This window comes from Hemicordylus capensis, chromosome 3 (assembly GCF_027244095.1).
Source record: "Hemicordylus capensis ecotype Gifberg chromosome 3, rHemCap1.1.pri, whole genome shotgun sequence".
Classification (NCBI taxonomy): domain Eukaryota; kingdom Metazoa; phylum Chordata; class Lepidosauria; order Squamata; family Cordylidae; genus Hemicordylus; species Hemicordylus capensis.
Genome location: NC_069659.1, coordinates 36,764,704 through 36,790,445, shown reverse-complemented (window position 1 = coordinate 36,790,445; position 25,742 = coordinate 36,764,704). Strand labels below are relative to the sequence as shown.

The 25,742-nt window shown below is 41.4% G+C and overlaps 1 protein-coding gene across 3 annotated transcripts in view; it reads right to left on the bottom strand.

Moving 5' to 3' along the window:
* Nucleotides 1–610: 610 nt before the first annotated feature.
* Nucleotides 611–25,742, bottom strand: part of NUP58 (nucleoporin 58) — a 49,427-nt gene continuing 24,295 nt past the window's right edge. Inside the window, exons 12-17 of one of the 3 annotated variants that reach the window (XM_053304331.1) lie at nucleotides 25,456–25,538; nucleotides 24,233–24,434; nucleotides 18,696–18,794; nucleotides 16,236–16,331; nucleotides 8,042–8,125; nucleotides 611–882 (exon numbers count right to left, since the gene is read on the bottom strand). In XM_053304331.1, the coding sequence (XP_053160306.1) occupies nucleotides 797–882; nucleotides 8,042–8,125; nucleotides 16,236–16,331; nucleotides 18,696–18,794; nucleotides 24,233–24,434; nucleotides 25,456–25,538 (650 nt within the window). In that variant the 3' untranslated portion in view covers nucleotides 611–796. Of the gene's footprint in view, nucleotides 883–8,041; nucleotides 8,126–11,709; nucleotides 13,939–16,235; nucleotides 16,332–18,695; nucleotides 18,795–24,232; nucleotides 24,435–25,455; nucleotides 25,539–25,742 lie in introns of those variants that run through there. The other 2 variants (XM_053304330.1, XM_053304332.1) reach the window with 2 other exon arrangements.

Genomic DNA, 25,742 nt, shown 5'->3' with positions numbered 1-25,742 from the left:
TCTCCAGGCTAAACATACCTAGCTACTTTAAACTTCTTGAAAGGCTTCAGTGGATTTGGTTCCAGACCCAACATGTGAATGTGACTCCACAGTATTGCCACTTTTTCAACTGACCTCGGCAGCTGTGCTTTTAACGGGTGTTTGATATACAGGAATGAACAAGTGAAGCTTTTTATAAGAACATAAGAACAGTTCTGCAGAATCAGGCCCAAGGCCTATAAGGTCCAGCATCCTGTTTCACACAGTGGCCCATCAGAAGCCCACAAGCAAGAGGTGAGGGCATGCCCTCACTCTTCTTGTTGCTCGCCTGCAACTGGTATTTAGAGGCATCATTCCTCTGTGGCTGGAGGTGGCCTATTGCCAACAGGCTAGTAGCCATTGATGGACCTGTCCTCCATTAATTTGTCTAATCCTCTTTTAAAGCCATCTGAGCTAGTGGCATAACAGAGAGACGAGCATGAATCTGCTGTTAATGGCCATATAATTGCCCTGAGCCATTTTTGGAAGGGCGGTATATAAATCAAATAAATAATAAATAGAAGATATCAAGAAGCTGTTAACAGCACAGGAACAAGCCAAGCTGTTACCCCCCCACACCAGTTGGCAACCATTGCTGCCTTTAACTTTATTGTGTTATCATAACTCAATTATCCCAGCTTCCATTTGTAATAACTCTGGAAAAAAGTAGGTGTAAAGAGTAGTTTTGCTACCACACAGTGCTGTATTAAAACTGTGAGGGGAAAGAGGCCGGACCCTTCTTGCATAAATGGGGAATCTTATGAATTCCAGTCACTGGTCAAAAGTGGAATTTGGATGCAATATCACTGTTTTGTAGGATGGCATTAAGCATTGGCTGTGCAGGTAAACGCCGCTTAGTGATGCCTGAAGTGAAGAGAAAAACAACAATTTAGACAGATTCAGGTACACATCTGTATGCTAAATAAGGCTGCCAACTTTGTTTCGGACAGTCACTTCCAGTCTGAGGAAGCAACAGGGCGGCAGGGAGGACTGTTTGAATACACAGCGCTGGTGGGGGAAACATGGCAGGAGGGGTAAGAGACCCTCCCCTGCATTTAAATTTGTCACCCCCACCTTCTGACCGGCAGGCGCCACGTCCCTAGTTACGTACATATCCCTAGTCTATGCTTCCGTTTTCTAACTTAATAGCACATGCAAGGGTCCCCAGTCTGGCTCAGAACCATGGTATGCTGGGGATCATGGATTTTGTCCTTTTCACCCTGTGTTCTTGAGTCTTGATCAATCCATCCATCCATCCATCCATCCATCCATCCATCCATCCATCCATCCATCATTTACTACAGTCACAGACCAGTACAAGAATAATACTCACATACAGAAGCCCAGCAAAATAAACCATTGAGGTTGTAATACAATAAAGTTGTGCCGTCGGTCGGTGTCGACTCCTGACGACCACAGAGGCATGTGGTTTTCTTTGGTTTACCATTGCCATCTCCCGCGCAGTATGAGATGATGCCTTTCAGCACCTTCCTATAACATAGCTGCCTGATATAGGAGTTTCCTATAGTCTGGGAAACATACCAGTGGGGATTTGAACCAGCAACCTCTTGCTCTCTAGGCAAGTTACTTCCCCACTGCACCATTAGGTGGATGTAACACAATAGTTAAACATCAGTGTAGATAATCTAGATTGGGTTCTTTGTGAGGTCTTGGTGGATTTTATTGGCTATTCAACAAAATTTAGCCACATTATAAGATATTACATCATTCTGGTCAGTTAAAAGATAATCAAGATAAAAAGAATCTGTACAACCTGGATGACAACTAATATGAGGAGTTATATTAGTTGTCTCTCTCTCTCTCTCTCTCTCTCTCTATATATATATAGAGAGATTTTTATATATTTATGCTGTATATCTCGATAAGATTGACAATAAAGGAGTACATGTGCCGTTGTTTCAATATCTCCTGAGTTGTAGTGACAAGTACGTTCTTTATCAGGGGTGTGCACAAAACCGGCTGGCCCGGTTCAGTTCAAGTCCAAACTTGTATGCTTATCTTACTAACTGGCTCCACACCGGGCCAGTTTGGTTTGCCTGATTGAATCCCCCCAGTTCTGTTCGGCTGGGGGTGTGTGGTTTCCATGGTTTTTTAAAAATCATTTTTTTTAACTTACCCTCTCTGGGGAGCTTCTCCAAGGCCATGGCGGGGTCCCCCGTAGGTCCCCCTCCCTCAGCCTCCATTATGCCTTAAATTGCCCAGTTCAGGTAGTCTTTGGCCCTTCCCAGACCTTTAACCCACCACGGTGGCCATTTTGGAGTCCGCTGCACATGCGCAATGGGCCCCTGGATGGCCTCAATATTTAACCAGTTTGCATATCCCTATTCTTTATAGGAGACTTTTTGATATCTCCCTCAAGAACTGCTGTTTGTAAGGCATTGCATCATCCCTGAGTCAAAGCTCTGTGATATTTTGGTACTGTTATCAAATTTAGATATCTAGCAGGGTTAGGGAGTCTTGATCCAGATGGTGGGGATGGAGTTTGGGGTGGTGGGGGGGTTGCATGTGCTTTTTAAATAAGAAAAATCACACACTCAGGCCCTGGTCCTGTAGTTCCAAGAAGCTCCACTGGTGTGTTTGTGCTTGGCTTTTGCAGTGGCAGATGATCTGGGAGATTGTCAGATCCTGTCTCCCTGCACCTCGGAGACCTTGGAGCAGCTCTCTGGGCATACTTGGTGTCTCTTCCTGAATTCTGGATTAGAGTGCAAGCTGAGTGCAAAGTGAGAAAACTATGAAAATATTGATTCCGTTTGTAACATCCAACTTGTGTGAATCAAAGTTTTCAGCAGTCGCCACTATAAAAATAACGATTGAAAATAAAATTGGAGGCTGAAGTTAGTTTGTCTAATATCAAGCCCAATCTTTAAAAATAAATAAATAAAACAAAATAAGGATGAGCAAGCATGCTATTCTTACTAATTGAAAAAGTAAATGTGGAACATAGAAGACTGCCTTAGTATTGCCTACAGAGACTGGCAGTGGCTTCAGGCAGGAATCTTCCCCAGCCCTCCCCTCTCCTGGAATCTCGAAGCCAGGGAGTGAACCTGGGACTTTCTGCTGGAAGCAGATGCTCTACCACTGTGCTATGGTCCCATCCCCTAAGGGGGATTATCTTACACAGTCATCCATCCATCTGCAAACAATTGCTTACCAAATGGAACAATTCATGCTCACCACCACAAGATGAGCTTTCTGTCCCTTCATTTATTTCTACTTAATCAAATCAGTCACTTTGATCCAGGGGGGTGGGTGGGTCACATAGCATTATATATTATTTAAGGGGGTACAGTATCAAAAAGTTTGAGGTAGTCGAAATTCAGAATCTGAGCTGTCATAACCGGAGGACAATCCCAGCCACTTATTGCCCTCTAGTGGTGATGATAACATATGACAGTATTCAGGCAACTACAGTGCTTCAAGTTAGATTGGCAAAGAATTAGCCTACTACGTTTAATAGTTTTGAGCCCCTCTCTCTCATAGGAACATAGGAAGCTGCCATATACTGAATCGGACCATTGGTCCATCTAGCTCAGTATTGTCTACACAGAATGGCAGCAGCTTCCTCAAGGTTGCAGGCAGGAATCTCTCTCAGCCCTATCTTGGAGATGCTGCCAGGGAGGGAACTTGGAACCTTCTGCTCTTCCCAGAGTGGCTCCATCCCCTGAGGGGAATATCTTCCAGTGCTCACACTTCTAGTCTCCCATTCATATGCAACCAGGGCAGACCTTGATTAGCTAAGGGGACAAGTCATGCTTGCTACCATACCACACACCTTAGGAACATAGGAAACTGCCATATACTGAGTCAGACCATTGGTCTGTCTAGCTCAGTATTGTCTTCACAGACTGGCAGTGGCTTCTCCAGGTTGCAGGCAGGAATCTCTCTCAGCCCTATCTTGGAGAAGCCAGGGAGGGAACTTGAAACCTTCTGCTCTTCCCAGAGCGGCTTCATCCTCTGAGGGGAATATCTTGCAGCGCTCACACATCAAGTCTCCCATTCATATGCAACCAAGGCAGACCCTGCTTAGCTTGCTACCACAAGTCATGCTTGCTACCGCAATGCTTGCTACTATGCTTGCTACCACAAGACCAGCTGTCCTCTCCAACATCAAAATCAATGATTTTGAGGTCAAAAAACCTTGATTTTGTTGTGAAGCACACACCACTTAGAATCAAGACTGTGCTTTGAGACTGCCAGCCAAGGATAGATATTCCTCCAATAGAAAACAAAAAGATATTTCCAGCTGACTCAGGGGCAGGCAAACTTGGTCCTCCAGCTGTTGAACTACAACTCCCATAATCCCCAGCCACAAGTGGCTGTGAATGATGGGAATTGTAGTTCAACCACAGCTGGATTGCCAGGTTTGCCCACCCCTGAGCTAGGTATACAGTGGTCTGAGAGCATCCAACAGGAACTTATTTTTGTTCCAAACAACTCCACTTCATTCCAGACATTAAACATCAAAAAAGGATGACCCGATGCAATGGAGGTTGGGGTGAATTCTTCACACAATGCACAATTAATTTATGGAATGTGCTGCCCATATGGTAGAAAGATGAGCAGTACCTTAGATATTTTTAAAAGGTGATTAGACACAATCATGGAAGATCGATCTAACTGAATACCAATTGTTAGAGTGGTGGGAGCAGGGGCGATTGTCTTCACACTCTATTTGTGGAAGCCCAGAGGCATCTTCCTGGCCACAAATTGCTGAGCTTGATGGTCTGATCCAGCGGGGTTCTGCTAATGTGCTTTAATACTTGTGCAGCAAAAGGAATCTTGGGATGTGCTGCTTAGCTTATTATGTAGGGGTGTGCACGAACTGTTCGCTGCCAAACCAGTTCTCCTTTAACCTGGCCGGTTCAGCAGATCAATTGCAAACCAAACCAGGGGCATTTCAATCCATGATCAAACTGAACCAAGCCCAGTTCGCGTGAACCGGTTTGGCAGCGAATGTGCGGCCAGGCGGGGTGGCAAGATAAATAGTTAGGTACTTAACTGGGTGGTGTGGCTGCTGGCGCTGCTGCTCACCCCCCCCCTCTGCCTTGGTGTGGCCCCAAGTGCAAGTGATGCCTTGTTAGCAAGTCGCCCGTGTGGTGGCGTGGTTCGTGCCTCTGCGGATGCACAGAGGCCCTTTGTGTGGCCACGTAGATGGTGTCTGTGCATATGCGGAGCCCAGAATCATGCTGCCTTTGTTTGTTTGTTAGACCCACCTCTACTCCAGGACTGGGCTAAAAAGTAACTAAAGCACCATTCAAAATCTGGCCCGGGTCAATGAGTGGATTAACCAAAAACACCACAGTACACACCCCTCTTGTCATGTTCATTCATTCATTCAATCATTCATTCGATTTCTATACCGCCCTTCCAAAAATGGCTCAGGGCGGTTTACACAAAGAAATAACAAACAAATAACAAACAAATTTGTCAAAGTGCAAGAGGGCTACAAAAGGTTGGAATTGTAGAAATTCCCTCTTCAGATTCTCTCTTCTTTCTGTTAAAGATATAGCAGCCCTGTCCTCGTCTGCACCTAGTCACTCTAACACTGCCAAGAATGAGTTGGCCCAACAAAATATACGATTAAAGAAGACCCCCTTTGTGTCTTACTGGGTTCCGACTTACCCAGGCTCTTAACATGAAGGCAGAAGCAGGTCAATACATCTCAGCATTTACTTCCTGCAGAAAACCATCTGCTCCTTAGGAGATGGGACTGTAACTCAGTGGCAGAGCATCTGCTTTATGTGTAGAAGGTCCCAGGTTCAGTCTCTGGCATCTCCAGGTAGGGCTGGGAAAGGCCCCTGCCTTGGAGAGCTGCTGCCAGTCAGCGTAGACAATACTGAGCTAGATGGACCAAGGGTCTGACTTGGTATGAGGCAAGAAGGGAGGAAAGCTGGTCTTGGGGTAGCAAGCATGGATTGTCCCTTTTGCTAAGCAGGGTCCACCCTGGTTTGCATTTGAATGGGAGTCTACATGTGTGAATACTGTAAGATATTCCCCTCAGGGGATGGGGCCGCTCTGGGAAGGGTATCTGCCTGCTTGCATGCAGAAGGTCCCAAGTTCCCTCCCTGGCAAGATAGGGCTGCGAGAGACTCCTGCCTGCAGTCTTGGAGAAGCCGCTGCAAGTCTGCATAGACAATACTGAGCTAGATGGACCAAGGGTCTGACTCAGTATAAGGCGGCTTCCTATGTTCCTATGAGGCGGTGTGCTACAGGCCAGTGAGTTTCATGGATGAGTGGGGAGTTGAACCTGGCTTCTCCAAGTCCTAGCCTGAAATCCTAATCCCAACCCCATCTCTTGATATGGTTTATGATTCGGAATATGATTAGGGAGATATACAATCCTGCTCTATTCTCAAAGTTCAGGACTTTGTAATCCAAGATTCAAAAATAAATCTGAAGTTTAGCTCGTTTCCCACCCAAACACACTACACTATTATAGCACATTGATTCTGATCCAAAAAATGTAATGGCAGGGTGAGTGGAAGGCATGTCCATGTGCAAAGGGAGCAGTCACTGGTATCTGACCCCCCTGAGCCTCTGTTGCTGCTGCTGCAACACCCCTGCCATATGCCACGCTCTCCCAGAGGTACCCTGAAACCTCAGAAATGCGGTTCAGTGTTGGCAAGTGTAAAGTGATGCACATTGGGACGAAAAACCCCAACTTCACATATATGCTGATGGGATCTGAGCTGTCGGTGACTGACCAGGAGAGGGATTCCAGGGTCGTGGTGTACAGCTCGTTGAAAGTGCTGACTCAATGTGCGGCAGCTGTGAAAAAGGCCAATTCCATGCTTACGAAGGGGATTGAAAATAAAATGACTAATATTATAATGCCCTTTTACAAAACAATGGTGCAGCCACACCTGGAATACTGCGTACAGTCAGAGGTGTATCTAGGGAAAATAGCACCTAGATAGATAGATAGATAGATAGATAGATAGATAGATAGACAGACAGATCCATCTATATATCATTCCTTTTCTACATTTAGTTGCCATTTCCAGACCTGCTACTTCAAGATCCTTTAACTGGGGTTGGCAGGGATTGAGCCTGGGAGTTTTGGCATCAGCTCTACAAAAAGGAGGAGGGGCTGGACCCTAGGGCAAGTCTGTTTTTCAGCAACTCACTGTTAACTCACTGCATGTGGAGTTGGCATCATCTTAGATGGCTTTAAAGGGGGATTAGGTGAAAACCTGGAGAAGTAACAGAATCGTGGCATTTTTGAGTTGGAAGGGGCCTTATTTCTAGTCCAGCCCCTTGCTCCGTGCAGCAAGCTGCTACAGCATCCCTGACATATGACTGTCCAGCCTCTGTTTGGAAACCTCCAGCAAAGGAAAGTCCACCACTGCATGAGGCAGACTGTTCCACTGTCAAACAGCTGATACTTAGGACATTCTTCTTAATGTCTAGCCTAGATCTGCTTCCTTGTGCTTTGTCCCCTGGAACAACAGCAAACATGTCCACTCCTCCTCCTATGTGACAGCCCTTCCATTATCTGAAGATGGCGATCCTACCTTCCCTTACTTTCCTCTTCACCAGTCTAAACTTGCAAGTCTGCCAATGGCTTTTTAGTCCTGATCGCAGTACGCTTCTTGCAGGTTCAGAGACAGGAGGCCTTTGCAGGGGAAGCCACAGTGGGAGAGGGGGCATGCCTTCATCTCCTGCTTGCAGGTTTCCCAGAGGCATCTGAGCGGGCCACTGTGGGAAACAGGATGCTGGACTGGATAAGCCTTCAGCCTGATCCAGCCGGGGTCGTCTTATGAGCTATATTCCACTTTGACAGATCTGTACCACTGTTTGAATAGGACAGTAGGTTCTCTAGTTACAGAGATTGCCAAGTAGATTTGAGCAAGTTGCTCTTTTCTCAACCTGAACTCGCTCACTGGGCCATGATGAGGATGTGTGAGATCTGTAAAGCACTTTGTACAGTAAGAAATGCTTCCTGTAAATCCAAATCAAAGGATCAGCACAGAGAGAACCAGTTTCACAGAAATCAGCTAACCTGGGGCAACTCTGGTTGACAGCAGGTCTGGTGTACATCCCATTGGAGCAGATGGCTGAAGAGATGATGATCCACCAGGAACTTCTGCATACACACCATTGAGAAAGAACACAAATATCTGATTTGTTTAAATGTAGCCAGATATAAGCCAGATATCTAATGTCCAACCCCTTTAAAGAAATCTGTTAGACATTCCAGTGAATTTTGCTAATCCAGCAAAGCACAGTCTTATTATTGCTTGCTATTTATAAATGTTTGGGGGGGGGGGGATATTTCAAGCCGATAGAGTAGGTTATAGATTTTTATTTTAGCTTTCAAAAAGAAAGACAGCTTCAATGTACAATGCAAACTACTGCCATTTTAAAAACGATACCAGGAATCAAATTATGGGGTACAGAGTCAGTCTGATTTAGTGGCTAGACCAGGACCATGGAAACAGAGGGATTGTTCTGAAAAGCCTTGCATACCACCCCAACCTCCTTAGAGGAAGGGTAGGCTAGAAAGGCAATAGAAAACGTTACCAAAAAGCAAGAGGTCAGGTACTTTGAAGCTAAACCATACCGCCCACCTAAATGGAAATGGAAGCAGTCCTGATGAAGCACAGCGCTGCAGGGAGGCACCTTTTCAGTGGTGGCTCTCTTTACATTTAGCAGGGGAACAGCAGCTCTCCCTGTTCAATTCCGCCACAACATCCCTCCAAGGGTTGCTCCTGGTGACTCATTGGCTTGCTTTTTAGATTATGAGCCCTTTGGGGACAAGGAACCATCTTATTATTTCTCTTCTTTTTTCTATATAAACCACAATGAGAAATTTTCCATTGGGAAATGGCATATAAGTATTAAAATTAAAACCATCACGGCACAGGAGGGGAAGGGATAAAAACTAGGGATGTGCCAAAATGCGATTCGGCTGTCCAAATCGCTGGCACCTCCCTCTCTATTCAAGTGCTTACTTCCTGTCTGAAATAATCCATACTGACCAATCTGGTTTTATCCCGAAAAGACTCATGAAAGATAATATATGTTCTGAATGCAATTGATAAAGTAACCATGACACGTACAAAAGCAGCTATGATTTTCCTAGATGCCGAAAAGGCCTTTGACAATTTGGAATAGCCCTTCTTGTTCTCAGTGTTGGAGAAAATGAACTGTGGCCCTCATTTTTTATCCTGGATTCATAGTATATACCAACAGCAATCAGCAAAAATTATTGTCAATGGATCCTTGTCTTCAAAATGTAGTATCATCAATAAAGGTACGAGACAAGGATGTCCGCTTTCCCCGTTGCTGTTTATACTTGCTCTTGAACCTTTGGAAGCTAAAATTAGACAAGAGTAGCAGATTCAAGGTATCAAAATAGGTGATTGTGAACATAAAGTAAAACTATATGCAGTTTTGGAAACAAATTCATATGAAAATTGAACAAATCTTAGAAGTTAATATCCCTTTCCTTCCAGAAATTTTTCTTTTAAGTATGATAAAACCTTATATTCCCACCAAATCAAACAAATTCTGTTTATATATGATTACAGCAGCTAGGATTATATATGCATCTAACTGGCGTACTTTGAAAATTCCTTCTTTAAACGACTGGTTTTTGAAGTGTGGGACTATGCTTCAGTTTCAAAAGTCTCGGCTTATGTACATGGTATCTCTACTGAATCATTCATGTGTGTTTGGGAACCCTTTATAAACTATAATATTCGTTATGGTCAAACTTTGTTCCCATTTTCTGGATTTGATTTATAGTGTTTTCGATATGTAACTTACAAGAAGCTGAATAGATTAGATTTTACAATTTTAAGAGTCTGAATTTCTTTTGCTTTATCTTGTTTTAGATATTTTTTCTTTACTGATGTAATTAATTAGAAAAATGAAGTTTTTCATTATGAAAAATGATTTGTTTTGTATTGTCTTTATGGTGATTTGTCTTTGTCTTCTTTGGTTTACTTCTCAATAAACATTCTTATTAAAAAAAAAAAATAAATCCAAGGGCTTACACAGCCCCCTTAAAGTGGAGGAGAACCGGTCATTAATCCTTTTAAAGTAGTTTGAACTAATTGGCAATAACCTGTTGCCTCCATTACTGTAATGTTAGTAAACTGCAACATGCACAGAGGCCATGTCTGCGTCGGCACCATGCAGGAGCAGCTGGGAGTTGCCCGGCTGGCACATAGGAATAGCTGAGGGGAGCACCAGGATGGCAGCACTGGCGGCGAGTGGAGGAGGAGCAGGCATGGACCTGCTCCCCTGCGCTTTAAAGGAGCTGTGTATTTTAAAGGCCAGCGATTTGGACAGCTGAATCACATTTTGGTACATCACTATTAAAAAATAATATCCATCCTTTCATCTCCTGTGCTGTAGTCCTGACCCAGATTACCCCACCACCCATTTTAAATGACAGACGTTTGAAAAAAAGAAACATTTGTTTTTTCAAGGTGCATGCACTGGACTTCAATAGCCTGGACTGATCATCCTCTGACACTGAGATGTGGGGGGTGATTGAAGCAAACAACAAAAGAATGAGGCTGCAATAGCCAGATCCCAGACCTTTGAAACTACTTCCATGAGCTGAAGTGGATTTTATGCTACCACAGAGAGCTCCTCCCAACCCTCTGAAGTGTTTGTTTGGGGAAGGGGTGCAAAAGCATTGTTGCACGAACACAACTCTACTTGTTCTTCTCTAGATCCAACCCATTGTCAAATACGGTTGTCCCTCGCTAACCATGGGTTCCCCCGTGCTAGATTTGAATATCTGAGACTGGGAAATTGTGGCAGGTCTCACAAACTGTGACCTGAGTATCTGCGGTTTGGCAAGATTTGGGAGTTTGAGAGTTTGGGGGGCGATTTCAGGGGGTGATTTCTTCTATTTTTAACTTTTTGCAACTGCAATTTTCCCTAACCCTCTGGTTTTATGTTATTGTAAACCGCCCAGAGACAAAAGTTTGGGGCGGTATACAAATTTGATAAACAAACAAACAATAAATAAAAATATTTCCCATTGGTTATAATGCGTCAACCACTAATTCACCAACTGCGAGGTTTTCCAGAAACAGAACCCTCACAGTTGGTGAAGGATTGACTGTACATCTTTTTTTAAAAAGTGTGATTTAATAAAATGTTTTCAAAGCACAGGCAGGTTAAGCATTTCTACTTGGAACAGGACTGCACAACCTTGGGCCTCCTGCATATGTTGGACTACAACTCCCATCATCTCTGACTATTGGCCCTGGTGACTGGGGGTGATGGAATTTGTAGTTCAAAAACAGCTGGAGGGCCAACATTGTGCCGTCCTGACTTAGAAGTATACAAAATGCAACATGCAAGCAGTTCCTACTTTTCCTCAGGCACATAATTCTGAATGTGTGCATGTGTAGATAAAGGACAATAACCAGCAATAATAACCATTATGATGATAGTATATCTTTCCAGGTATTGCAACTGAGGAGGAGGATGCTAGCCTATATCCAGGAATTGCCTATTTGCATGTTACATTGTCCATGCAAATGCATTCTGGGAGACAGACGGAACTACTCCTTTGTAGAGGAAGACACCGAAGCGGAATTGGCCCTATTAATTTCCACTGAGCACAGTTTCATGTGTGTGGGATAACACCCTTGGGGAAGCAGGGACACAACCCAGAAATAAAGGAAACTATTAATGACAAGACTCGCTTCAGTCGATTTTATTATTTGTAGAACAAAAACTGCACATGTGGGGACAAAGACTAACAGTTAAAAAATCAGGCTTACAAATTATATACAAGGAAATTCAGTGGTTCAACATTTTTAATCTTTTAAAAAGCAGCAACATACATATATCAGGTTTGCTTTTTTTTTTAACTGAAGCCCAATAGAAATTTAAAATAAAATTATTATCTGAAGTATTACACTTTCCATCTTTAAAAGCTTTCTCCTCCCCAAAAGAAATGGTCATACTTCAGATGCTGCTAAGAAGAGTGTACAAAAAGGTGAAAAGCCCTGTGCTAAGTAAGCTATTTGCCTTACTTCTGAACTCATCACATCCCAAACTTAACACATTTGCCAGACTACCCGTTACTGTATGAAAACATACAAAAACTGTACTCAACAACTGAAAGCTGCCAACTTAAAAGCCTGAAAATATGTACGTGCACAACCTGTGGGTTTTCTTTTTTGAAGGACATCTATGAGAACTGAGAATATTTGCTTGAATTATATATACAAAATATTTTCTATGTTAAAACAGATCTCACTGGAAATCCATACACATAGGTGCTGCAGACAGGCTGAATGACAACCCTCAAAGAGATGGCCTGGTACAACTCCTGCTGAAGTGAATGGGGTCTGCACTGGCAACACAGTTCGAGGACTACAACCAGAGTCTTTCATTTAAGGCAAGAAAAATGTTCCTGTTGCTTCTGTTTCACTGCAACATCCACTGAGCTCACATGCAATGACACTGTAATTCAAACTCTAATGGGAGACTGGCACTATTGTAATTGTAGGACATCATTTACTCCCAGTATATAGCTTTGATCTGTCCTATGTAGCTACTTACTAGGCCTGTTGTCTACTAAGGACAGCTAAAAATCAATTCCAGAAAGGAGATGCTCTCAACTCATTCAGAATGGCCCGATCAGGTTCAAAGTAGCAGTCTATCTCCTCCTTGTTGGAAATGAAAGCCATAAGCAGAGTGGATCCATCGCCTCCGAAATGGCCCCAGCTAGTGCAATACATCTCACGCACATGGACTGCTCATGTGAGCAACTCTGTGTGGGAGAAGAGTGCTCAAGGAAGAAGCTGTGACCATTGTCATGAGCAGACACCCCTGCAAGTTTCTGCGGTGCCATCCCCAAGTACTCTTTTTTCACTTTACACGGATCAAATGAGTAGCCTGTTCTCATGAGCTACTTATGTGAATTGGGGCCATGTTAGAATGTATGAATCAGTCACCACCTCTCAAAATTCACAGATTCCTTCTGAAGCCCAGCAAGCTAAAGCCACACTGCTTCTGTTCAGAACAGGTCTGAAATTTTTTTACTGTGAACAATCAGTTCCAAGCACTAAATGGAAACGAAACAGAAATGGGAGCGACAAGACAGAACAGCCCAGTCTTCGGGCCTGAAAATACATACATTAGTAAATGTTACAAGTGGTCTTTGATATGCTGATACTATGTAGGGGAGGAAAAAACAACCAAACAAAAACTTGGAAACATTGTCTTATGAGACAAGGTTTGAAATGCATTATATGTACTCATATACATACACAAATGTGCATTTGTACTGTATATATTTACATACATATACACAAAACCACCCTGATGTTTTTAAAATGCCATATCAGGAAACAGAAGATATGGACTCAAGCATTTGTACTAGAATATATTTTATCTGTACAAAGAAACCAAATATGCATATATCTATATGGTTTAAAGCTTATTGACAAAAATATTCTGCTACTAATACCAGGTTAAATAGATGGTTTTACAAGATTTCTTAATTATGTATATATTCAAAACAAAAACAAAAACAAAATTATTAAGTGAGCTTCAATTCACAAGAAAATAGCTGTTTTGTTACAATTACATTTTATAATCCAGAACAGGGAGAAGTAGCAAAATGTTATAAATCTCCAAGACAAGAGCACCTACTGTATCAGCTTAAAAAAATATTTTTTTTCCAGGATGAACTAAGTGAATACATTGTCCCTTCTCTCTCTCTCTCTCCCCCCCACCCCTTTCACATTTATCTTTTCCCCCTCTTGTTTCCAGCGGGAGGTTTCTTCAGCTGGAGAAGTTGTCCACCGGTGCCAAAGCCCGCGGAGGCTGGATTTGACACCCCAAATGTCAGGCCAGCAGATGCTGTGATGCCAGGATTGCTGAAGTTAAACCCAGATGTGCTCGAACTGCCAAAGCCTTGCAGGGGAGGGGAAAATATTTCAGAGTGAAAAGATACTGAGTGCTCTTCTAATTCAATTAGGGACAAATTACTATGAACTACAAATATGAAATATAATCCCATTTTACATAGCAATTATTTTGGGGAGATCATAATAAAAAGTTACACCTCTTTTAGTTTCAACCAGCTGTACTGAATTCAAGGTTATAGGAAACAATAATTTACCTTAAGGGCTACAATTCAATGTATTACAATTCTTATTACAATCCTTCTCCTATTGCTGTTAGAGATAGTAAGGCCTGCAAGTGAGCTGGCATGATGGTGGCTGACAGTAGCCTTAATTCATCTGCATTACCCAAGTCCAGTGATTTACTAAAAAGTATCTGCAAAAAGGAGCTGTGTCAGGATGAGTTATGGACTGAAAGAGGGACAAATTTCCCGAGTACAGTTGGAAGGGGCGAAGACTGAAATCTTGTACTAATTTTCCTGCCTCTACTATCAAGAATGTCATATGGGGTTCAGAGTTGGTCCGGTTGTACTTTGCCCATTCTTTTGGCACACAAGGCTACATGTGGGGCTATTTCCTCTTCCCACACAAACACAACATAAAGCATTGGCTTGGCTTGATTGGCCCTTACTTAATGCACCAAGTTCCTGCTACAAGTTTGTGCTAATCGTTCTGTTTAAGGAAAGGTGCAATAGTGCATTTCTTCCAAAATATTAGGTGGGGGAATGGTCTAGGAGGAGGACAGACAGTTCTCAGATATGCACTGTGTATTGGCATTAGCCTAGAATCCCGGACACCAACAAAAACTGAAATAGGCGTCAAGGGAAAAGAAATCAAAGTTGGAGGCTCATGTGCTGTTAAGTAGAGAGAAGCAGGGGTGAGATGAAACCATATATTAGAATAAAGAGAAGCACTCCACCAGACAACAGACTCTGACATGTCCTGAACTCTTAAGCAAAGCAGAGTGAGTTAAGCAAAGCTGTGAAGCTACCTATTAAAAGGAGAATTTCTTCCAGATACTGTCCTGCCCAGGACAATATCTGCAAGTTAATATTTCCTCTGTTCCCAGTACAATATTCCCTTCTCTCCTGGGACTAAGAGTCAGAGACTGCCTTGGGGGTCCCTTTGGAACTGGAGCCTTTAAAACCTATCTGTTTGGCCTGGCCTTCCAGGGTTTTTAAACTGTTTTAATTGCTAATGGTTTTAAACTGTTTTAAAAATTGTTTTGTATTGATTGTTTCTAAAATGACCGATTAGCAGGTTTTGTTTTTGTTACTGTACACCGCCCAGAGCCATTTGGATGTGGTGGTATATAAATGTAACAAACAAAAACAAACCAACAAAATCAAACATACAAGACACTAACGATGAGACATAAATGAACAGCTACTGCTCCTCTCACCTACGGAAGAAGTGAATGACCACACTAAAAGATCGTGCAGTTTACTAACATTGCAGTAATGGAGGGAAAAGGTTATTGCCAATTAGTTCAAAATATTTTAAAAGGAATAATGGCATCTGCTACTGAATATCAAATCTACAACCATCTTAGTTTTTACAGTGGGTGAGGAGGCGGCCTATAGTGGGAGTAGCTGATTATATTGGAGTGGCACAATTTAGCCCCTTAAGCAACCCAGTTACATCAAAACTGAGCTGGTGGTGGTCTAACCACCAACGCATTTTCTTGAAAAGCTTGAATGCAATGAAAAGACACTAAGGCCTGGAACAGCCCCGGCTCACTTGTGGAGATGCTGGCCAGGATCCACAGAGCTCCTCTGGGCACATGTTCGAGGGGTCAGGAATGCCCATCAGCACTTCATCCTTTGGAATGGCAGATTTAGGCCAGATCACAAACTGCTCTCCAGACTCTGCCCCATGCTTCATGGCAAACGTTTTGAAAATGAGAACTGATCTCCGAGAACTGAAGACCAAGTTTCCTTTGGCCATATCGAACTAGTTTGTTGGATCAAAGCCACTAGGGCTGCAAGAGGTCTCTCTGAAATTCAAAATGCTTCTCTTTTCCATTAATGAGGCTGCCAAAGGTGGATATTTCTAATGCCATTCTAAAGACAGTGGCTGGCATCCAGATTAACACTGTATATGCCAAAGTGTGATTCACGTGCCTAAAAGGAAGGGGCAGTTTTTGCCCATTTCCTCTTCCCTCTGCAGCCTACTATGCCTCCTGAAAATAGGGTTGTTGTAGTCTGGATGTCAGTCTCTAACAAAAGTTTTGATATTAAATAATGATGCTGGGAGTGTGGTACTGTTGATCAACTGAAATACCTTAACATTCAGAACATAACAAACCTGCACTAAGGCTTCCTGAAGGCTTATTTGTAGTTCCAAATCCAAATGATGAGGCACCTGTAGCAGTGCTTCCAAAACCAGTGCTACTTCCAAACCCTAATAGAAGAGTAGTAAGAACAGGGAACACACGTTAAAATAAGATGCACGCTCAGCTGGCTTGTTTTAAAGAACTTGGCCTTCGAATCTGATTAGGTTAAAGGACTAGCCTTATTAACTGGAATGTGTTTGCCAAAGATCTGGGGCTGAACTAAATCTTGGTCAGACAACACAGGAATGAGCATGGGCCCTAGTCAAACCCCAGACTGGGCAGATAGGGATTTAAGAGTGTAATAATAGACTTCCCTCACTTTGAGGTAGGCATATCATAAGACTGCCTAGAGAGAGAATTCTACCCCAACTTACAGCAGGAGCCAATCATATATTCACTCAAAAGTAAATCCTATAATTTCAGAAGATTTATTTCCAAGCAAGCATGTGTAGGAATGTATCCTCCCTTGAGAACACACAACTTTTGCAAACATAGCTGGAAAGGAAGATGTGCATACTGGGCTCCCAGCACCGATTCAGAGGAATAAAATGGGTGGAACATCCCATTCCTACTTCAAACTGCCTTAAACAGCACTCACCTGGCAAGAAGCTACAAGCAGACATATGCCACCCACATAAAGAAGGTGGCTTATGATAACAGAGGAATGGGAACATTAATAATGCAGGAAACTGCAGTCCAACTTGACCTTCAATTTATGGAAACTCCACTGGGGAAGAGAGCATGTGTAGATACTGGAGAATATATCTGGCATGTGCATTGGTTTGGAGAGGCAAGTGACCTCTCTTACAAACCAGAGAAAGGGCAGGAAACCTATGGCTCCTCTGCTATACTAAATACTTTTTTGTGGCCTTCAAGCATGATATCATTATTCAAACAAAACACAAATGGCAAGTGAATATCCTGCAGCCTATGCAAGATTTAACTCTCTGCAATATCCTATGACTTCAGTGTTTGCTACTCTAGTTTATTCTGACTACGCTAGAAAGCACCATATATGTGGATGGTGTCTTATACAGAATCAGACCATTCATCTGTCCAGCTCAGTATTATGTACAATGAGTGGCAGCAGCAATCCAGGATTTCAGGCGGGGGCCTTTCCTTGTTTTATCAAGAGCTGCCAGGGATAGAGTCTGGGACCTTCTGCATGCCAAGCATGTGTTCCACCACTGAGCTATGGTCACGGCATCTCCCACCATTTAACATTTGTCCCTATTTGTCCATGAATGTCCTATACAGACCCACAAGCTAGGATTTATTTATGCACACACTACCCACAGTTCGTTTTTAAGAACAGGAAAAGGCAGTAGCTGTTTTCCCCCCAAGAGACATGCTGCACCTTGCCAATTTGCAAATAAGCATTTCAATGCAATAGACATTTGACACAGTGAAATGCTGTGACTACTCAGAGTAGCCATCATAGCAATGCATCATTTGAAAGAGGAATAATCCTCCTCATGCTTGTCCAAGGCATCTTGTGAAAGTTAGTGCTAATTACTCCCCCACCCACCCCAGTACGCATATTAACAATGGGACTTGAGATGAAGTGTGGACCACAGCAGCTACTTCCCATAATAGGTGCCAGAACGCACACCCCTCACACACAAAACTGATGCAGCCGTATGCGAACATAATGGAAATCAAGCACTAATTTAGTGCTCAATTACATCCTGCCCTCTAGGATGAAGATAGATATAAACTTATAAAGCTTATCTATATGCTCATAAAAATGTGAAACTAAAAATACTTTAAGCAAATAATCATCCCTAAGTAATGCAGATTAACCCTTTAACCAGGCAGCACCACTTACCAGCCTCCAGCTATCTGGTGGGCAGGATACCCAGCACCACAAAGATCGACCCACCAGAGGTCTCATTTCCACTGCCACCTTTGAGAAGGTAAGAAACAGCAGGAATCCTTTCTGAGAAGTAGGAGGGTCCCCATTGTTTCTTACAGACTCCATATCCCAGTGAAAATGACAGAAGACCCGCTTCTCTCCTAAGCCTTCTGCCTGTGTGCCAGAAAAGGATTGGAGGGAAGAGAGGGGGTTGGTGGTGATCACAAATAATGGTTGGGTAGTGAGCTAAGTCTTTAATATCCTTTACCATTCACAGGCAAAATGGTGTAAGAGTGGTATGAGGATATACTTTGTTACTTTCTCAATGTGTTGTAGTGGGTCTTGCACAATGTAATGAGTTGTAGTGGGTCTTCTAACCCAAGTTGGAGGTTGTGAAGATGAAACCAGAGACCAGAAGTGATTTCAGATTAATTAATATGGAATACAGGTGCGTGGTCTTGTGTATTTGGCATAAAACATGTAAGAATTTAGAAGTTCTAGTAAAGTGCACTGCCAAGTTCAATGCAGGACGTGCTTTATAGTAATTCAGTGAAACATTAGAAAAATTAAAGTGTACCTCCAAGGCTTGAAGAGCCTAAGCCACTTGATTGCAAGCCAGTGCCAATACCTGAACCGAATGGCGTTCCAAAACTAACTCCCAGAGATGGTTGTGGCCCTGGTATAAAAAAAAATGAAAACAAAACTTGCCTTACTCTTTCGCAACAGAGATCCGTTATGTAAACCCCCTTTCATTAAAAAAAGTAAAAACATCACAGCTTAACAAATGCTTTCTAAAGCACCCGGACTGTCATTAGAATTCCTCCCCAAACTACCTTAGTGTTGAAATTGATATGTCTAACATAAGGAACGCAATATAAGATGAAGCTACTGGTAAATCTAGCAAATTATGCCAATGCATAAGACCATAGAATGGACAACTCAGCATGTCATCTGCAAGTTAGAATTTCTGTTCCTTGATTGGATTATATTTGGATGTCCTACAAGCAGTTACAGTTCTTTAAAAAAAAAAAAGTTCAATACTAACATGAGTAAAATCATCATGTTACCAATGTCTGGTATTAAATACTCGTTTAAGTATTTTATCCAGTTTTTTTTTTTAAAAAACCCAAACAAAACCAGTGGATAAAAAACAAGACAATCACTGTGTTTTATTAAATTTATTGTTCATTTTAGAGCAAGTCAATTATACAGTAACATGACAATTCAAACTGGTTCACACAAAAATGATAGTTACTGAGTTGTTAGAACTTTGCTACATTTACAACAATTTTTGCCTGTTTAAATAAACATTTACAGAAAGGCACAATTGTGTACCTTACCCAATACATTCAAAAGTTTCAGATTCAGAAGTTTTTATCATCATTTAGAAGACTGGAGAGAGACAGTGGTTTCCCTATATATGCACACTGCCAAACCCATTTTTTAGTACACCAAGATCAAATTTATAGCCTTATTTCATTTTTCTGTGTGTGGGGTGGGGTGGGGTGGGGCGGGGGCAACCCTACTTACTAGCTTGTCATTATAAATAAGTCATAACAAAAGACCTGGAGGTTAATCTAGAAGCTTATAAAAGCTACCTGACAGTTTTCACAGTACAATCTGAATTCCTATCTTTAAGCACAGCAATCAGTGCATTAATTAAACTTGAAAGATTTGTCAAGTTCGAATACTGTGCCTACCTCTTCATATTTGTATATATTCCTGCCATGATGCAGGCCAAAAGGCACAACCCAACAAGTGTTGCTCTCGAAAACACTCAGCCAGAGTGGAGAATGGGTAGTAGCACTACTGAACTGCCTCCTAAAAATGGCAGCCTAGTTGACCCATATGAACCCCAAACTTAATAGTACAGAGTGGATCAATGTATCTACCAATAGGCGTTTAACAAAAATCACTGAAATCTTTAAGTTCTTGGTTTTCTTTCTGAATATTATCTCCTCTATTAAGGATTTTCAAGTTTCTTTAGCCCAAATATGGTGTTACAGTATTTAGCACTCATCTGCCACAACTGCAGGGTTTAAAAACAAACAAACAAAGGAAACCTTAGTGATAAATTGTAGGTTGTGTTGTATAGGTCAGACAGTGTTCATGGTCCCCTTCTGGCCTTGTAAATATATAAATACTTGAGGTTCGAGTTCTCACAACTGCTAATTAAACGGATAGCCAAATAAATCAAGCAAAAGGCACTGTTTTGCATTAGGTCTCTCACAAGGAACATCTCCATACCTTAGGTGATCCAATGCAAAAATGAGGTTGTTCTAGTCAAGGTAGCATTCAGCTGTTACAAAGGGCAACTAGAGCCATGAACTTGCACTAGCACTTATTTGGCAAGTCGAGGTTCTATTCGCATTCTCAGTATGCACTATACACCAAATAAAGACTCTGTTTATAGAATAAGCATTGCATTTACAGATTAAAAACTGGATGTAAACAAATTAATATACTCTCTAGCTAGCAGCTCCTTTAAAAGTTTCCAGTACAAAGTCAGTTAGGGTTCTAACAAAAAAAAGTGTCCAGTGTTCTCTTTTAAAAGGGAGTGTCTCAATTTTCCATCTTAAGAGGAGGCACTGTTGGTGGAAGACCTCTGATGACACCACAGTCCTCCAAGCCAAGCTTGCATTTGAGCATGCTCTCTAAAGTAGTTCAAGACAGATCTATATTCAAGAAACAGGATTTCATACTTAAAGCAGACAACCTTCTGTACCAGAATACCGAAAACTTCTCATTTAAAAGTTGGGTATGTCTACATAATTTAGATAATGCTAGAGATCGTCCATGCCAAGCATGTAAGTAAACATTGTCACCTTTGGATAACAGGTATGAATCACATAAGTTATAATTTACCTGCAACAATCTATTTAAGATCTCTATTTCTCCCTATTGAGCAGTTTTAGCTTAATAAAGACCCACTATTAAGAGTCCAATTAGGGTAAATATTAGCAAAGTTTTCTACTAGTTTTCCCAGATATCATTACTCAAGTCTTCCTGTAGTGAAAACAAAGGTGGAAACCTAAATTGTCTAAGTCTAACCAGATATCTGGCAAGTCTATTTCCACAGACTTAACCCTTGTTTAAATTCATTTGTGTGGACACTGCATTTTAACCACAGAAACAGCACAGCCGAAAGGTCCAATTTAGTGTCTTCACTTGGACAGGTATTTGTTCTGATAGAAATATTTTTAAATGGTACCCTCGGCAAGGTCAAAGGTCAATAAAGCTTTAAGTGCTAGAAGGCTTTAGAGCAGAGCAAAGCAAGGTGCTTTATAAGTAAGCCAACCAAATTTTGATTGCTTGATCAGTAGCAACATAGGCCTACAGCTTATTACGCTAAACTATTTTTACTTTTTAAAAATTCTGATGGCACAGCCATCAAAGTAGGAAAAGCAAGGGAGATAATAAAAAGTAGTACTTTAATTCAAATTAACCAAACCTGGTTAAGCAGGTTTAATACAATCTGCATTCATTATAACTCTAGTTGTGCAAGCAAGCACCATTATTCCTAGCCATTTAACTGTTTCTTTTGGTTCACACTTAAGAAAATGTTCTAGAGCTGGCAAAACTCTTAAGTTGTTATAGTAACACCGAATATCTGACTTCTGAATGAGTTTTGTTTTTTAAACAATGGCCTCTTGACATACTTCAGATAAAGATACTTTTCTACTCTAGGAAAACTGCCCTATCCAATAAACAGGAATTTCCACATATACCAAACCACACCTCTTAACATCAAGCTACAGTACATTGTTCTTTAGAACAAAAAACAGAAGGATGCTTCTCATAGAATAGGTAATAACTTTTTGTGACCTCTCCTGGGTCTTCTTTGGTGGCTTAAACAAAATTAAAGATGGGCTGAAGGCCATAACATAACCACTGCCTACACACGTCAGGCCATTGGTCTATTTAGCCCCGTATTGTCTACTCTGACTGGCAATGCTCTCCAGTACAGGTCTTTCCCAGCCCTTCTACCAAAGATCCTTTAATCTGGAGTTGCCTGAATCTGGCATGCAAAGAATATGCTATAAACTCAAGCTATGGCCCTCTAACTGGCAACTTGGTTGACACTTGATATACACAGTGGCCAGCATCTAAACTAGTCATGACTAAGTCCCACTGAAACAAAGTTCAGTTAGTTATGATTAAGTCCTATTAATTTCAATGGGACTTAGGATTAACTTAGTCTTGATGCTGTCCAGTATCTACAACTAAACAATTTCACATGCGCTATTACACCAAATTAATACCGCCTCTTCACCATTTTCTATTAGGCAACAACATTTTTTCAATGTTGTAACCTAATAAAGTTTCCAGTGATGGCATAAATTCATAAGCAGAATTAGTTTAACTACCCTCCTGCCTCTGCACTAGGAAAATGTTAAAGGATTGGATCCAAAATGTGCCTTTCCACATGCAGATAGTGCCTTGCACACACAGAAGAGCTGTGTCACACTTTGTGCTACAGCACAGCACAAGAAGAGTGTGAAACTAAATCTAAACACGTTTTCTCACTTGCACAAGCATGAGAACCACAATCGGATTAAAGTCCTTCTACCAATACTTGTGCAAGTGTTTGCGGGACAGAATGAGAAACTGTTTCCACTTTGTTCATTGTTCAACGGATTCAACCCCACTGGCAGCAATTCACCACCACCACGTAATTATGGGGTAAAAATTCCACTGAAATGAATGGGGTTTACTTCTAATAAAGGGTACTTAGCAAAGCCAAGTTCCCACTGACAGACAAGGCTTCAGGTAAAGTGCTGCTCTCTTACTTGCTAATGCATTATGCAGAATTACTTTTATCACTTTGGGAAAATCTGGCAGCTGAGAGCAACAAACTTGTTCCTCTCTCTGTACAAAAACTGTAAAATGCATTCAAATGAGGTTATTTGTCACATACTTGATTATGCTTATAAAAAAAGGTATACATCTTTATTTAAAATGTGGCAGATTAAGTTATGTTGCTACAATGGACTAGAAGAATGCATGAGTCCTTTCTTTCTTGCTATATTCTAACTATTTGGACTCCTCTGTTATAGGATTCAGCTGCCAACACCTAGTATAGGTCAAAGCTGGAAATACCCTGTAGGTCCCATTACTTAATAGCAGTACCTCAGTTAATGGCTCTCTAGGCAGTACATTATTGTGGGTACATACTATGTTGCTTTTTTCCAAGCACCACCAACACAAGTGTGAGGCTGAGAGGGGTAGAAAGAGCCAAAGAGATTCTTGGTACTGTAGAAAAGAGAATATTTCTTCCCAGCCTACTACAGTTTAAAACTCTTCAATATTTTCCAAACTGGGAGCCTCAAGTTGGGCTCTGACTCATGCTTAAGCACCAAAGTGGCCTAGCTTCCAAGTTTCTTCCTAATGTGACCTGCAGGTCCTGAACACTCTTTGGAAAGTAGGCACCTTAAGAGAAGTGGCCACTTAGCATCTAACATTAGGCACCTAGTTTGGCCTGTGATCACTAATAAAAACAAGTATTTTTAAAGTGGAGGTCAACATCTCTCCCTTCAGTTGCTTAATTTCTACCGATGCTTACTTCCCAGTGGTCACCACCAGAAAATCTTTGATCCTTCTGTCTATTCACAATTCCAGGTTTCAGCAACTACTTTTAGCACTTCCTTCTGAAGATGTCAAAAGAACTAATGGCCCTTATTTCTACCACCTTTAGAGATACTTCAAATTACAAAGTGCATGTTAAAAAAAACACCACAACCATCTATAGGTTTACACAAGGAAATAAACAAATTTTGAATTACATTTCCTCAACTAATTAGAAAATTTTACATACTAGTATCTTAATTCTGGAAAGATGTTGTTATCCTATGCATATTCAGAGGTGACAAAGACTCACATTTCAAGGGGTTGAGTAATACAGTAAACAAGCTGTTACAAGTAAAATCACAAGATTAAATACTGAGTGTATAATTATTGCTAAGTCTACCCCGCATTTTCTATTACCTATGTTTTGATAAACTGTTACTCACAAGTTTTAGATTTCCAACACAAAAGGAAGACCGTATATAAAACATCATACAAGTTTACTTTTTTTTTTAAACACTAAAAGCTATAACTTGAATGCACTCAGACCTGTAGCAGGCTGTTGCTGCTGTGTAAGTGTTGCAGCCATGGCAACGGCTGCTGCATTTGGTATGTTGCTGAAAGGAGTTGGTCCAGTTGTAACACGTGGAGCAGTCTGCCATTTCTTCGCTTCTGCTCGCCTGGCCTCAAATACATCCACAGCATCACCCAGAAAGGTTTTTCTGTAACCAAGATATTGGTCTTTGAGCATCTGAAGAGAGAGTCAAAAAATGCTATTTTAGTTCATCATTTCAACAGCTATGGTAGCATCTTATAAGCTGGACTACATAGTGCCAAGGAAGTTAATAGAGAATTTAAAGAAGAGATCTAGGGTTCCGGACTACTAGATTAATCCTGTAATCTTATGCACACTTATGTCAGTGTATGTCCCAGTGGGATTTACTTCTGAGTAAAAATGTACAGGATTGCACTAATTATTGAAAATATTATACCCTACTTGTTCATATACTCAGGATGGCTAAGCCAACTAGGGTTGCCCTTGAGGAAGTCACAGGGAATACCTTACTTAAATACAGCAGCAGAATGTGCTGGAGCATAAGCAAAAGATAATAGATTTTACCCCCCAAAAGAAATAAAGAAATATGGATGCCATCCTAACATGGCCAAGGGGGCGGGGGTTGCATATCTAAACCTACTATATAGATGTGCTAGTCTTATACGTAAGCAGATAAAGCTCTGCTTTAAGGATGAGTCTATTTTCAAATACTCCAGTTATTAAAGTCTGTTACAGAAAACATCTGGCATATGGAACACCTTTCATAAGGTATCAAAGACAGCTAAAAAGAAACAGTACCTCTTTTAAGCTGGTTCCAGATGGAACAAAAACTTCATCATGAATTTGGCAAGTGAACAGCTATCTTACCCTATAAAACCAACGACCTAAACACCTGTTATGGCCTTTGAAACACACACTAACACAGAAGAGGATTATAAAGGTTAACTGGTCTCATAAACTCCTAGCTTAAAAACCTCTCAAGGAACGTATCAGTAGCCTATTCCCTTTTAAAGGCAGGAGAAGAGGTAAGCCAAGCTCATTTTCTAACACAGAAAGCAAAAAGAATCAGGCTTTCATTAGAGACAGCACCAGGCCTTCAACATGCTTCTATAAAGAAATCATGAAGACAATGCAAAGGATTCAACACACTGACAGTTATTCATGTCAAATTTTACTGATTATGAAACCTATGAACACATCTGGAAATATGATGTACCTTCACATTTTCATGTATTGATTGCAGTTGTGCAGCAAGAGCTACAAATGTCTGATAGATTTTCTGCATAGCCATAGATAAATCTGTAAGACATGAAGATTTGAGAAGACCCATTGTAATATAAATTCTATTCATGCCAATACTAGTATCATTGTGACCATGTAATTTGTGTCCAGCTATCCTACTATGGGGGCGGGCGGGGGGGGGGGGGGAGGGTGGCGGAGAGCACTGTGAGATTGTCAAACTATTCACTGCAAAGACAGCCCAAGAGAGAGACAATACTTTTG